At 49.2% G+C, this 13,498-nt stretch overlaps 2 protein-coding genes across 7 annotated transcripts in view; one reads left to right on the top strand and one right to left on the bottom strand.

Annotated features, from left to right (window-relative positions):
* Positions 1-5,130, bottom strand: part of SREK1IP1 (SREK1 interacting protein 1) — a 190,655-nt gene extending 185,525 nt beyond the window's left edge. For 3 of the 4 annotated variants that reach the window (XM_059725144.1, XM_059725145.1, XM_059725143.1), the window contains exon 1: positions 4,869-5,130. In XM_059725144.1, coding sequence (XP_059581127.1) covers positions 4,869-4,881 — 13 coding nt within the window. In that variant the 5' untranslated portion in view covers positions 4,882-5,130. The remainder of the gene's footprint in view (positions 1-4,868) is intronic. The other variant, XM_014594076.3, reaches the window with a different exon arrangement.
* CWC27 (CWC27 spliceosome associated cyclophilin) overlaps positions 5,128-13,498 on the top strand; it is a 216,239-nt gene continuing 207,868 nt past the window's right edge. For all 3 annotated transcript variants that reach the window (XM_019495888.2, XM_059725138.1, XM_059725137.1), the window contains exons 1-2: positions 5,128-5,251; positions 10,975-11,071. In XM_019495888.2, coding sequence (XP_019351433.1) covers positions 5,210-5,251; positions 10,975-11,071 — 139 coding nt within the window. In that variant the 5' untranslated portion in view covers positions 5,128-5,209. The remainder of the gene's footprint in view (positions 5,252-10,974; positions 11,072-13,498) is intronic.

The following is a 13,498-nucleotide window of genomic DNA, read 5'->3' as shown; positions in this document are numbered from 1 at the left end:
TACATTGTCCTCTATTGAATTCTTCCCTTGGTTGATCTGCAGCTTCCAGGTGTTAACATCTGTCTGTTACTATGTTACACATTCAATCACTGATGCTCTTTCAGGGGTCAGCCTGATATAGGGAAGGGCAGTTTGACTCCTGACCTTGTTAACATTGTTACAATGTATAACTTACTTATGAAACTAAAACACTTTTAGTTGAAAGTTGAAAGGTGAGGAGTATAAAATATAAGCTACAAATGCCATGGCACACAAATAGATAAAAAAAATACCAAAATACAAGGGGAGATACAAAATGCACACATACAAATTTTAAAACACAATTCCTTATCTTAAAGTGAAAGAGAGAGGAAAGAAGAAAAGATAGAAAAAGAGAAACATATCCAAAGAGGGGAGAGCAAATGCAGGCAAGAGGAAAAGGGGGCTTTCAGCTACAGTACTGCAAGCACCTCTGCTGCTTGCACATATTTTGTGGAAAAACTTTGAAACTTTTTTATCATGCCATTAAGTGATTGAACATGTGGCTGGGTGACCACTTAAAAGGCCTGCTTAGCTGGTTAATCAATCACACCTGAAGTGTAATTTGTAGACAGGTCCTTACAGTGTTATTGAAATCACCTGTCAAAGTGCCCCAAACCACCTCCTCTACTGAAAACCTTTAATGCAATTCTTTGAGTAGTTCTTGGGTGTATACAGAAGTGATCTGCACACATTTTACAGTGCTGTAATTTACAGCAGTTTTTATACAGCTATAAAGTTATAGCCATAGGTGCTGAGAATGTACAGGCCTGAGGGCCCTGGCTACCCTCAGGAAGAGGGCTGTCGGGGCCCAAACCTGAAGATTACATAATGCTTCTCCTTTAAAGGAGAAAAACATGAGAACAGGGTTTATCTTTGTAGGGTGCAAGGAGCTGCTTGGGGCAGGGGGGGGCAGGGAGGGCTATAGGTGGAAGGGGGTGACACAAGCACATGATAGCTAAGCAGTGGTGAAGAGCAGCTTCCTCCAGGTAAGTCTATGGGGGCGAGTGATGAGGGGGCACAGGTGACATGTTGGGAAGGGTGGAGGCGCACAGGCGATGCAGTACAGAGGGGCAAGGGGACCAGAGTGATGTGGCAGGGAAGAGGGGGAGCACAGGCAATGTGGAGGAGAGGGGCAGGGGAGCACAGGCAATGCATCAGGGGAGCGAGGGAACACAGGCAATGTGGTAGAGAGGAGTCGGGGGATGGGGAAGGTGACACAGCGGGGGGCATGTGACTCCCAAGATTTCTGCACCCACAGCAGGACATGGGGCACAGGGCTGCAGCCAGGGTGGACCAGCTCCAGGTAGGAGCTGCCTCTGTGGCCCAGCAGGCAGGACCCAGCGCAGGACAGAGCACCATGGCCACCAAGGTGAGGTGTGGAAGTGGCATGGAATTGTGCTCCTGCTGCTGCTGGAGCCAGAGGGTGTCTTACCTTGGAGGCCAGGGCAGTGTGGTGCTCCCTCCTGTACTGGGTCCTGCCCACTGAGCCCCTGAAGCGGATCCTGCCCAAGGCTGGTCTGGCCAGGCTGCAGCCCCATACCCTGCTTTGCGCACAGGAATCTGGTGGGAGGCACATGGTCCCTCCCACCCCCTCACACATTACCTGTGCCCACAACCCCCCTTTCCCACATACCTGCCCCATTCCTCACATACTGGGGGCTGGCACACATCCATCATCTTGGCCACCCCCTACCCTAGGCAAAAATGAAAGTTGGCGCCTATGGTTACAGTGTTCTTAAACTTGACAGAAGTGCATGGTTTGGAGAGGAAGCGGGGAAAGGTCTCTGAATCTCACTGCACTTTCCAGGTTATGGGGGCAGGGGGCACTCTGTAGCCTCCTCAGTCTTCTCTACTGGTCAAAAATTTGACCAGTATACAGAATTTTTTTAAAACACTGTAAAGCTAAAATGCTGTAAAATACAGTGCTTCAAATGTAATAACTCATTTAACAAGGGGTAATTTAAAGTGATGTATCCATTTTTAAAGTACTGTAAATCCATACACTTCTATTAAGTCATGGCCAGGCATCCTGGTTTTCTGTTTAAAAGCTGCAGACTCTCTGATCAAAAAAAACCCCAAATCCATGTTTTTCCGTGGTTAAAATTAAACACCACTCACACTCTCTCTCTATATATATATATAGGTGAGAGAGAGAGAGAGAGAGAGAGAATCAGTTGAACACAATGTTTTACATTTACAATGTAAAAGCAATTTGGAAGCCTACCAGTGCCTCAATCACTATAATAAATAAATTCTAAATACCTATAAATTTTGGCACTTGATTTTGGGTTTTTTTATCATGGAAAAATCAGAGCTCCCCCTGCCTCCTTTGCTCACCAGGATGCAAGTCCAGCTGTGGCTGTTCCCCACACTGCTTTGAGGCGTGGAGCTGCACTGACATGCCAGTGTCCTGCCCATGCCATTGCCCCTCCCTCCCAAGCCACAGTCGCACCAACCCTGCCGGTGTCACTCACTCCCAACCTACAGCCCCCTGCCTGCACCCAGTCCTGCCAGAGGGGGTCCCCGGCTGCTAGGGCTACAGGGACAGGAACCCGGATCTGCAGTTACCTTCCCTCCCCCAGCAGCACCCAAGCCCCAGCTGCCACCTGTGGAGCACAGCTGGAGTGGAGCCTGTGGTGGGGGCAGATGCAGGATGCCTGCTGTAGGCTTGGGGCTCTCTGCCCTGCTGCCCTTCCCCCACGGTCCAGCAGGTGGGACCCCACACAGCAAGGCAGAGTGGGGTGGGGAGGCTTGGTGTCACAGCTGGGAGCCTCGCATTGCCATGATGAGGTGCCTCCTGTCCCAGCCCCCCAGATGCAGCACCAAGCCTCCCTGCCCTACTCTGCCGCGCCAGGTCCCACCTGCTGAGACGCAGAGGCCACAGGGGAAGGGCAGCAAGAAGCCCACATCCACTTCTGCCCTGCGCACAAATCTGGAGGACATGTGGGCAGCAGTGGAAAGCCAGGCCCCTTGCTGCCCGCCAAATGAACCGCCTGCAGCTCCATCCCACTCTCTGCCCAAACTCTGTGCCCACACATTTCGGTCCCAGGCCCCATCCTAGCTGGGCAGCAACTCCAGCCCCACTCCTTCCTCCCTCACTAGGGGAGCCTCAATCCCTCCCTCCTTCCACCCAGGCTTATCCCCCTGTCATGGCAATAAAGCGCTTTAAGTGGTGAAAAAAAATAACTTTTATACACACCCCTTGGTTCCATTCCAGCAGGTAGCCCATGCATAGAGCTTTATAATTGTCCTGCTGCTTTGAGCTAACACACCTTGTCCACTAGCTCACACAGACATATAACCCAGTCTTCTGGGATTCAAACCCTGCAAACAATTCAATTCAGGGTGCTGTCATGTTAGATATGGCCACTAGAAAAAGGAATATATAAGGCCAGCAAAGCCCAAACCAATTATAAAAGGCTGCTGAAAGTTTAAATTTTCTGTATGAGTTTTTACTGAACTCGGGATTACTCTGCATCGTGATTGTGGCCAATACTTCCACTCAGCAGCAATTTCACTGATGGCAGAACGAGCTTGATTTGTTATGAAGCAATAAACTCCTCTTCCTTGTTGTGGTGGAGAGGCTTGCGTGCCCTGATGATCCTGAGAATGATGCTGTCTGGACAGCCTTTTTGGTAGGGTATCCTATGGCATTAAGGTCAAAGGTGAGGTTTCAGACAAATAGCGACCCAACCCCAATAACTAGGGCAGGTGGAACTCTTTACCCCTGGTCTGGGAACCTACCTAGGAGAAGGATACTCCAAAACTAAACCTACAGCCTGGAGATCTCTCTACAGCTGTCCTAGTTCACCAGGCACATGAGTTTCAGGCCTAAAGAGCGGGGCCAGTCAGTACAAACTGTACTCCACTTTAAAGCTCCACACACAGGCAGGAAGAAAACAAGTCGCCCAATAAACTAGCATGGAAACATTTTTAAAACCACAGCATATCCCTTACAAAGCCCTGCTTGGCAATTAAAACTTCTTTCCTTGACGGGTGGGGTATTCTGTAGATCTGGGAAAATTTGCTTTCTGAAAGTGACTTACAGTTCACTTTGTGAATGTTTTTGATGCTGTTGCCTGACTGCTTAACTGAGCTGAAACATCACCAGAAAATAATCTAGAGTGCATACTACGCCCGTTGGTCATCTAGTCCAACCCCTGCCTGACAGGCAGGATCCTCCCTACCCAAACCATCCTGTACAAACCCACATCTAAACTGTGCATGCACAAGCCTGAGCTCAACCCTGACACACCACGGCCCTCACACCCTCACCTACCCCAGGCAGAGCAGGGGACGCAGCAACCCATGTCTGGCTGCTGTACAAGGGGGTCAGCGTACGCTCAGGAGACCCTGGGAGAGGGCCAGGCCGGGCAGAGGAAGGCAATGCCCCACTTCGGGTTGCCAACTTTGTTTGAATCTATTCCAGGAGGTTTCCTCACGTGATGTAGTGACATTAATGATCAGTCTACTGTACTGCACTCAGGAAGGCAAATGCATATTACTATTACATTAAAAAAAAAAAAACCCCATGGGCCTAAACTGGATGCAACATTTAATGTTTATTTTAAAGAACGCCCTATTACTTGTCTCCCGGGTGACTCTCAGCAGTCTCCTGGAGATTGTATCCAATTCCTGGAGGCTCCCGGGCGATCCTGGAGGGTTGGCAACCCTACGCCCCACAGGTGGGGACAACTCCCCGCACCCTGCGCGGAGGGGGAGTCCCCGCATCCAGGAGCCTGGGCTGCGACCTGGCCCCGGTTGCGGGCAGGGCGCTCCCAGCCCGGCCGGGGGACTAGGACACGGGGAAGGGGCCGCCACCCGCTGCCCACAAACAAGGTGCCCACCTGGCAGCGCCATCCTCCTCCTCCGCCTGCTCGGGCCGCGTTGTTCCGGGCCGGGGCTGAGCGCGACGCGCCGTGGGCCGCACCACTCGCCCAGGCGGGGGGGGGGGAAAGGGAGGCGCGGGGGCGGCCCGAGGGGAGCAGCTGCGAGGCCTAGGAGTGCGAGATGGGGGTAGCGCGCCGCCCTACCCAGGCGGCCTGCGACCCCATCACAACCGCATTATCCCCCGCGCCCCCCGCCCCCCGCAGCTGAGTGGTACGGCCCAACATGGCGGGCGACGCGCGGAGCTAGGCGGGCCCGTGGGGGAAGGGGCGCGGCGCGGCCGGATCGCGGCGGGGGCAGCATGAGTAACATCTACATCCAGGAGCCGCCTACGCACGGCAAGGTGCGGCCGGGGCCGGGGCCGGGGCCGGGGCCGGGGGCGAAGAGCAGCGGGGAATGGCCGTGTCGTTCTTCTCGAGGGCGGCTGCGCCACTCTGGGGAAACGAGGAGCCGGGGCCGGATCCGTCCCGTGGGCGCTGTCGTCCGGGATACCCGGTCCCTGCTTCCACATCCCCGTGCGGGCCCAGTCCTGCGGTGTGCTGGGCCGGGGCCGGGGCACAGGGCTGGTCCCAGGCTGGGGTGAGGCCTGGGCCCGGCTACTCCGCGTGGGACCGACGGGGTGGGCGGCTCTGTTTGAAGCTGAGGTTTCATCACGTGATGCAGTGCATTAATGACTGCTCTGCTGTACCGCGCTCAGGAAGGCAAATGTACCATTGCATTTTAAAAACTCACTGGACTACTGTATACATTAGATTCACCATTTAATATTTATTTTAATGAATGCTGTATTATTTATCTCCCAGGTGACTCTTAGCAGTCTCCTGGAGATGTATATCTGACTCCTGGAGACTGCAGGGCAATCCCGGAGGGTTGGCCACTCTAGGGTCCGAACGTGGGAGGCCAGAAGGTGGGTGCCTTGCACGGAGATGGGCAGTGGCTAGCACAGGATATGCAGTCACATGAGATGCTGCGAACCATCTGTCAGGTCATCAGCCCTGGGGCATGCATACCCCTAGGGGTACTTAGAGAGGTCATAGAGGATACTCACGGGCAGGCAAGGACGGAGCGCGCCCCAGGGCACAGCAGGGGCATCCCCTCCAGCGCGCTCCCACATGTTCCCTCTTACCTGAGGGACCGGGTGGCCCCACGCACACTGCAGCACCTCACCCCAGCGCAGTCTCCTGATTGGCTGCTACCCTCAGCCAATAGCTGATGGCAGGAAAGTGCTGCGGACACCTCCTGCCTGCAGAGCTGCAAGGCACAAAGGGCCTGAATGGCGGGGGTGTGGGGAAGTGTGTTTCTGTGCCTGCTCCCAGGGGCAGGGCTGGGGCGGGAGGGCGAGGGCAGCAGCGCCTCTGATGATGGATGTGCGCAGGGCTGTCCTTTGGGTAGGGCAAATCAGGGGCGACCGCCCCAGGCCTCATGCTTGGGGGGGGCCCCGCAGAGCTGGGCAGAATGGCCACAGCCCCTCCCATGGGGCCCGCCTGGAGCTGGCAGCTCAGCCCCACGCCGCAGAAGAAGTATCTAGCTGCTTGCCACCCCGCTATCCTCCCGCAGCACGTCACCAGCTTTGCATCTGCTGAAGAGCGGCTTGTCGGGGCACATGAGATCTGCTTGGCCCCTGGGCACCAAATTTCATTGCCTTTGTGGGGGTCCCATGACCCCATGCCATGTTAAAGGGGCCCCACACAGGCTGATTTGCCCTGGGCCCTGCATCCCCTAGGGTTGGCTCGATGTGGGGCGGGGGCACTTGCATGCGGTGGCCACCACCCCATGCCGCCACCTCCCAGGAGCAGGTCCAGAGAGGGCAAGGGCAGCAGTGCACATCTGCGGGCCGCACAGGTGCAGCCTGGCTGGCCGGACGCAGGGGATGGGGGAGCTCACACACCACTGCCACCCACCACCACACGCCACTGCTATGCGCAGCTTTTCTATGGATGTGTGGCTCCATGGGGTGCTGACAGGCGGTGCACGATTGGCCGGGCGCAAGGCCTATCAGCAGCCCTCAGAGCCACATGTCCGACTGGCTGTGGGAGAGCGGGGCACAGTGGCAACACGGGGTGGTGGGTAGTGGCAGCAGCCTCCACATGCGAGCCCAGCCCTCCCCCGCCCCATTTCTAGCCGCTGCCACCAGAAGGGGTGCACTAGTTAAAAAAGTTTGAAAAAAACCTCAGATCTATGTCATAGGCTGCAATATCTACCATCTGTCATAGACGGAAAGATGCCAAAAGAAAAGAAGTAGAGGATGTTGATAAAAAGCATGGATTTGCAACATTTTGCCATTACAAGCTTCTGCTGGCAACCCAGCTCTCTGCTGTGACCCACAAATCTGTGTTTGCTGGTGATCAGCAGGTGCTACGGAGGGAATATGGAACAGGGCAGGGGTTACAAGCCTGTGGATGCCTCCACTGCTGCCGTAGCACAAGTGTAATGTCAGTGCCCTGAGCCATAGGTTGCCAACCCCTTGTATAATGAGATAAAATGATGCACACAAGTGTCACATGCCAAGTCACCAATGATAAATTCTTATCACATGCTTTAATTCAGAGCTATATCTTGTGTATCAGCACCACTTTGAGGGGAGAAAAGTCGACAGCCAGTATGTTATGGCTGCTGTTGCTGCTGCAAATCCAAACCGATCTTCCACTTCTGCCTCTGCATTTCTCAGATTGGAGAAGGAAAATATTTTTTCATTCAAACTATGGTGTGATTTGATCAGAGACTTCATCTGCAAATGTTCAGTTGCAGTATATTTTGCATGTTAAAAATACATGTACTTGTTCTGAGGTCCTGTTTAGAGTCTTGGATTTAAGGTAAAAGAGGAAAACAGCAAGGAGGATGGTCCTGGTGGGTATCTACAATAGCTAAGGTATATGTCCTGTTTTGGCCAGGACAGTCCCCAATTTCATGGGCTGTCCCTGCCAGTTGCCTAAAATAGAAGCAGAAGTCTAGGATTAGAGGCAGCACCCTGCCTACACATACCTGGTGCTGTTCCTCCTGAGCAGTTTCTGGAGGCTGCAGGGGTGCGCTGAGCATGGTATCTGACCTGACCCTCCTGCCTAGTGTGGGGATGGGCTGAGGTGAGGCGGGGGCTCAGGAACAGCACCAGGGAAGGGGGCTGGGGCTCAGGAACATGTATAAGGTAAACCGGCATGGCCACCAGCAGCCTCATGTTCTGCTGCTGCCAAGGTCTGGGCTTCATGTGGCGGCCCCAGGTGGCTGACAGTGGCTGGGGGAAGGCGCTGTGTGGCTACATAGCGCAAGCTGGCAGAGCTTGAGGGGCACCACACAGGAGCCTCTCCCAGCTGGGTTCAGCCTCTGCGCATGGAGGAACAGAGCCTGAACCTGGGCCTCCGCACTGTCCCACCCCACCCTGCTCGAACCTCGGCTCTGGGTGGGGGAAGGGGTGCATGCGTGCAGGTCTGGGGTATGTACATGTATGTGACCCCCCCCCCCATCCCAGTTTTCCTTCAAAATAATGGGGTCACCCTGACAATAGCCCACCAAATTAGTAGGAGAGGATGGGTAAGGCCTTTTCAAAACTGGTTAAATTAAATATCTAAATCATATGACGTGTGTGTTCATGAGGGACTTTTCCTAGAACTTCCCATAATAAGTAAGGTATCATGGCAGTGCACATACATTCCAGCAAGTTCTTAGACTGTGTTGGGGGCAACTTTATGGTACAGATGGTGGCAAAACCAACTAGAGGAGGATCTTCTCAATTTATTCCTTAATGATGGGGAGGAATTGGTTGAGAATCTGAAGGTGGAAGACAGTGAACTCTTTATCAAGTCATGAGAACTAGCATACAGAAAGAAGGATGGGAAAACAATAAAATAAAGACATTGGGCTAAAGGCAAACAGCTTTTAACAGATTCGGAGAACTGATCAATACTATGCCATAGGAGGCAAGTCTATGGGGAAAAAAGTAAATCAGAAGGATTTATTATTTCTTGAAGATACACTATTAAGGGCATGAGCATGCTATCTTCATAGGAAGCAAGGCCTCTGCTTGGCTAAATATTGAGCTCTTCAATTTCTTCAGAGTTCAAAAAGGAATCTTACAAAAACAGAAACATGGCTACAAGGGAACACAAAGGGATTGTGGAAGTATGTTGGAAGAGGAAGGATAAGAAAAGTGTCGATTCCTTCCTGAACAGAGACTAGAAGCCAATATTGCATGATGCAGAAATGCCTAAAGTATTTAAGGGGTGTACTTGGTAGCCGTGTTGGTCTGAGACAAAAAGACATACAAAAAATGAGAACTCTTGGTTCCAAAATGATAGCTTTTATTAGACCAACTGGAAAATGGCAAGAAAATTGTCCTTTTCTGCTAGCTTTCAAGATTAAGGTCCCTTCGTAAGGCTCTTGGAAAAGTTGTAGATGGTACAAGATGGTAAAAAGTCCCCATAGGTAGGAAATAAACTTAATTTTTGCACAGAGGGAGCTGAAGATAGAAGGTTGTCCCTCTGGGTCCATGAGAGTGTCCATGGACCCAGAGGGACAGCCTTCCATCTTCAGCTCCCTCTGTGCAAAAATGAAGTTTATTTCTTACCTACGAGGACTTTCTACCATTTTGTACCTTCTACACTTTCCAGAGCCTGACAAAGGGACTTTGATCTCAAAAGCTTGCAGAAAAGGACAGGTTTCTTGCCATTTTTCAGTTGGTCTAATAAAAGGTATCATTTTGGAACAGAGAGTTCTTGTTTTTTGTATGTCTAAAGTGTTTAATTTATTTTCATTCTTCACACAGAAAAGGTCATCTATTAGATGATGAACAGACTTAACACCAATGATGAGGAAGGGGGAGAGTCAGTTTCACATAAGAAAAGAACAAGTTAGAGTTTACCTATACTGTATATGCAGGATGGTTTCATTAAGGGTAGTGCTCAAATAATTGGCTGAAATAATTGCAGAGTATTGGCTGTTGTCTCTGGTGAGGTCCCAGAAGACTAGAAAAAATAAATGTATTTCACATCTTAAAAAGGAAGAGCAAGCGAATTTCTGATTGGGTAGTCTCACTTTTAATACCTGAAAAGATATTGGAGTGTAGTATCAAAGAATCAAATCTAGGCACCTAGAAGGTGACGAGGGACAGCCAACCTGGATTTGTCAAGAGCAAGTCATGACTTTCCCTGGAGTCTGTCTTGGGACTAGCACTATTCAGTATCTTCATTAACGGATGAAACTGAATGTAGTGTTAATAAATTTGTAGGCAATACCATGTCAAATGGGAGCAGGAATGGATCTGGGATGCTGAAAATGGGGGCACAGTGGTGGTAGAGCTCTGTGCATGTGTCTAGAGCCCTTGGCAGCAGAGGAGCATACAACTGCACCACCATGCTCCCCCTTGGGAATAGCAGACACTGTGGAGTATATACTTAGGAGTAAAAATGATCTCGTTACATTTGGAAAATGACCTGAATTAGAATGAAGTTCTGTAAGGATGAATGGCTAGGAAGGAACAATTAAGTGGAGAGAGAGAAAATGGTGGCAGCTGTCTAGTTTCAGTACAACAGTACAACTGGCTAGTTTCAGTACAACAGAAAATGACTCAAGTTATAGTTGATCTCAAGTGTCATATTAGTCTATGGTGTTTTATTTTTTCATAAAAAAGTTAATAAGTGGTACAGGAATGTTGAATGTTGAAAGAGTACAGAGAAGAGCAACATTATTATAGGTCTAGAGGACATATAACACCAATTCTTTCACACCTTTCCTCAGATGTCATTTAGTCTAGAGAAGGCAGTATACAGAGGAGGACAATCAAATATTTTTTATGTCCACAGAGGACAGAACAAAAAGTAATAGGTTTACATTGCAAAGAGTAAGGCTTAGTTGCATGTAGTTAAGCCCTGGAACAGATTGGAGAGACTATGAACTATCCACCAGTGAAAAATGTTAAGGGAATTTTGACAAACATTTATCTGGGATTCTGTAGACAGAGATGACCCTGTCTGGAGTAGGGGGCACTAAATGGCCTTCTAAGTTCCCTTCTAGCCCTATTATTGTCTGTGACTTTTATAGTAAAAGTAAATATTGTATTTTTATATATTTTCATAGGTTTTACTGAAGACGACAGCTGGAGACATCGACATTGAACTCTGGTCAAAAGAAGCACCAAAAGCATGCCGAAACTTTATCCAGCTTTGTATGGAAGGTAATGGCTGAGGAGAACAGTCATAGCTGATCATATTGTTTTATGTAGAGTTTTGGTTCTTAAAACAGGAATCACAGCAACAGTACACTGCTGCATTGATATTAAAATACAGTTACCAGATGTGCAGGAAAATTAGAAGAATTTTAGGACTTCATAAAGAGAGATTCTACAGTAAACATTTTAAATACATTTCTTAAATCAAGTCAGTGGCAAATTGTTTGCCTAGTTACAAAGCACCAAGGGCTTCTCAATGTTTAGTTGGGGGCTTGCTTGCCTTCAATAAGTTTGTGAAATGGAAATACTGCATTCTATGGAACCTTCCTCAAAAATGTTTTTGTATTAATTTCCCTTCTGCGCTTGTGTGTTCCTTTTCTTTCAAACACATTTGTTGCATTTTTTATATTTAATTTGTTGCAATTTCAAATTGGTGAGAGTAAAGGTCAAATTGAGACATGGCCTGTCTCTGACACAGATCAAAGAAACAGTGCATGTCATAATTATAAGGTTCCCAGAAGCAGATGAAGGAGAACCTTTAGCTGGTGTCACTGCCCTATTTACATATCTGCTAGGAGTAAGAATCCTTTGTGATACACCATTTCCTGAAAATAACATCTGTCTATTCAGAAGGATTCTCACCCCTGGGTCATAGACTTTTTTTGAAGGCGCATTTCTTCTGGAAGCACAACACTTCTTGTTGAGCTAAAAGACTTCTCTTAAAAAGAGATGAGACTGATGTTAAAATTTAAAATATTGGGGATTCAACTACTTTGGCTTTAGTAACCTGTTCTAGGTCGTAATTCTTTTTTAATGTTAAAAAAATCACCCAATTTCCATCTGAATTTGTCTAGTTTCCCTTCAGCCACTAGATCTTGTTATGCCTCTGACAGATAAATTAGACCCTTCCATTAAAATAAATTTTCTTCTCTTGTAGATACCTGTAGAACATAATTGTGTTGCCTCTTTACCTTTTGTTGGTTGTTGAGCCTCATTGCTGTATGAGAGTTTCTCATACCTAAAATAATTCTTGTAGTTGTTTTATGAGCTCTTTCCAAGTTATCAAAATAATGGATAACTGAACACAGTGTGCCAGCAACACTGTCAGGAAAGCCATATAAATAGGCAGTACTACCTTATAGGGCTGTGTGATGCTTTGGTCACTGATTTGGTTTGGTGGAGATTCGGCCTGATTTTGTGGCTGAATCTCCGAATCTGAATCGAATCAGGAGACCCTTTAATCTCTCCGAATCGAATCAGAACCCTCTGAATCAATTCAGAGAGGTTTGACAATTTGGACGTAGACACAGCTTTATATGTTTTTTTTACATACCTTAAGGTACCAGGCGGCTTGTAAATGCTGTGATGGTGGGGTGGATAGAGCGTCCCACAGGAACACAGAGGAGTCCCCCATGCACTCGGCAGTGGACCTGGAAGTGGACCAGAAGCACTTTTGGTCCACTTCTGGGTCCTCTGCAGAGTGTGCTGGGGACCCCCGGCTCAGCAACTGGTGCCTCCTGGGTCTGGGGGGGGGCACCCAGAGTTCCCCTGAGGTTGATCGTTGAGCTGGGGAGGGTGGGGGCCCCCCCCACGCTCATGTGGGATGCTCCACTTGCCCCGCCATCTCAGCATTCACAAGCTGCGCCTGGTACCTCAAGGTATGTAGAAAAAACATTTAAAGCTGTGTCTATGGCTGAATTGCTGATTCTCTGAATCAGTGTCGAATCTTCAAATGCGGCCGAATTGAATCGGGCCAGTGATCCAAATGAATGAATCAAATCATTGTCCCACTCGTCGGGCAGAATCCGAATCAAATATGGCCAGCTTCTCACACCCCTACTACCTTGCTCCTTTGTCATTAGGATTTCATTAGGTTTCTTGGCAACTTTATTGTGCTGAGTCTTCATATCTAGTTGGTTAACACTGTAATCTCAAGGACCTTTTCAGTGTCAATATTTCTTGAATACAGTCTACTGTCATATAAGGTGCAACTGGCATTGCCTTTTTCACAAGTCAGCGTCTTAAGCTAGTTCATGCATAGAGGTTTATAATTCTGTTGCTTTGAGCTAACAGCCCATTGCTTGTCCATTAGCTCACACAAACAAATGAATGCGTATACATATAACCCAGACTTCTGGGATTCAGACCCTGCAAACAATTCAATTTGAGGTGCTGTCATGTGAGGTCTGACCACTAGAAAAAAGAATAAGGCCAGCAAAGTCCATCCCAGTCATTAAAGGCAGTCTGTGGTCCACAAGCCAGATCTATCCTCCAAAGGTCTGCTTCAGTCTGCTCCAGTGTGGGGAAGAAGGAGGCTTTTGGCAGCCAGTAGTATAACTAGGGGTAGGAAAGCAGGGCATGAGCCCCAGGCTCTAACATTAACAGGTAGCAGAATGGAGGCACCCTAGGGAGTCTGTGGTGCCCTGCTGCACT

The sequence above is a fragment of the Alligator mississippiensis genome, chromosome 3 (genome assembly GCF_030867095.1).
Source record: "Alligator mississippiensis isolate rAllMis1 chromosome 3, rAllMis1, whole genome shotgun sequence".
Classification (NCBI taxonomy): Eukaryota; Metazoa; Chordata; order Crocodylia; family Alligatoridae; genus Alligator; species Alligator mississippiensis.
The sequence above is the reverse complement of the archived record's forward strand: the minus strand, read 5'-3'. Positions and strand labels throughout refer to the sequence as shown.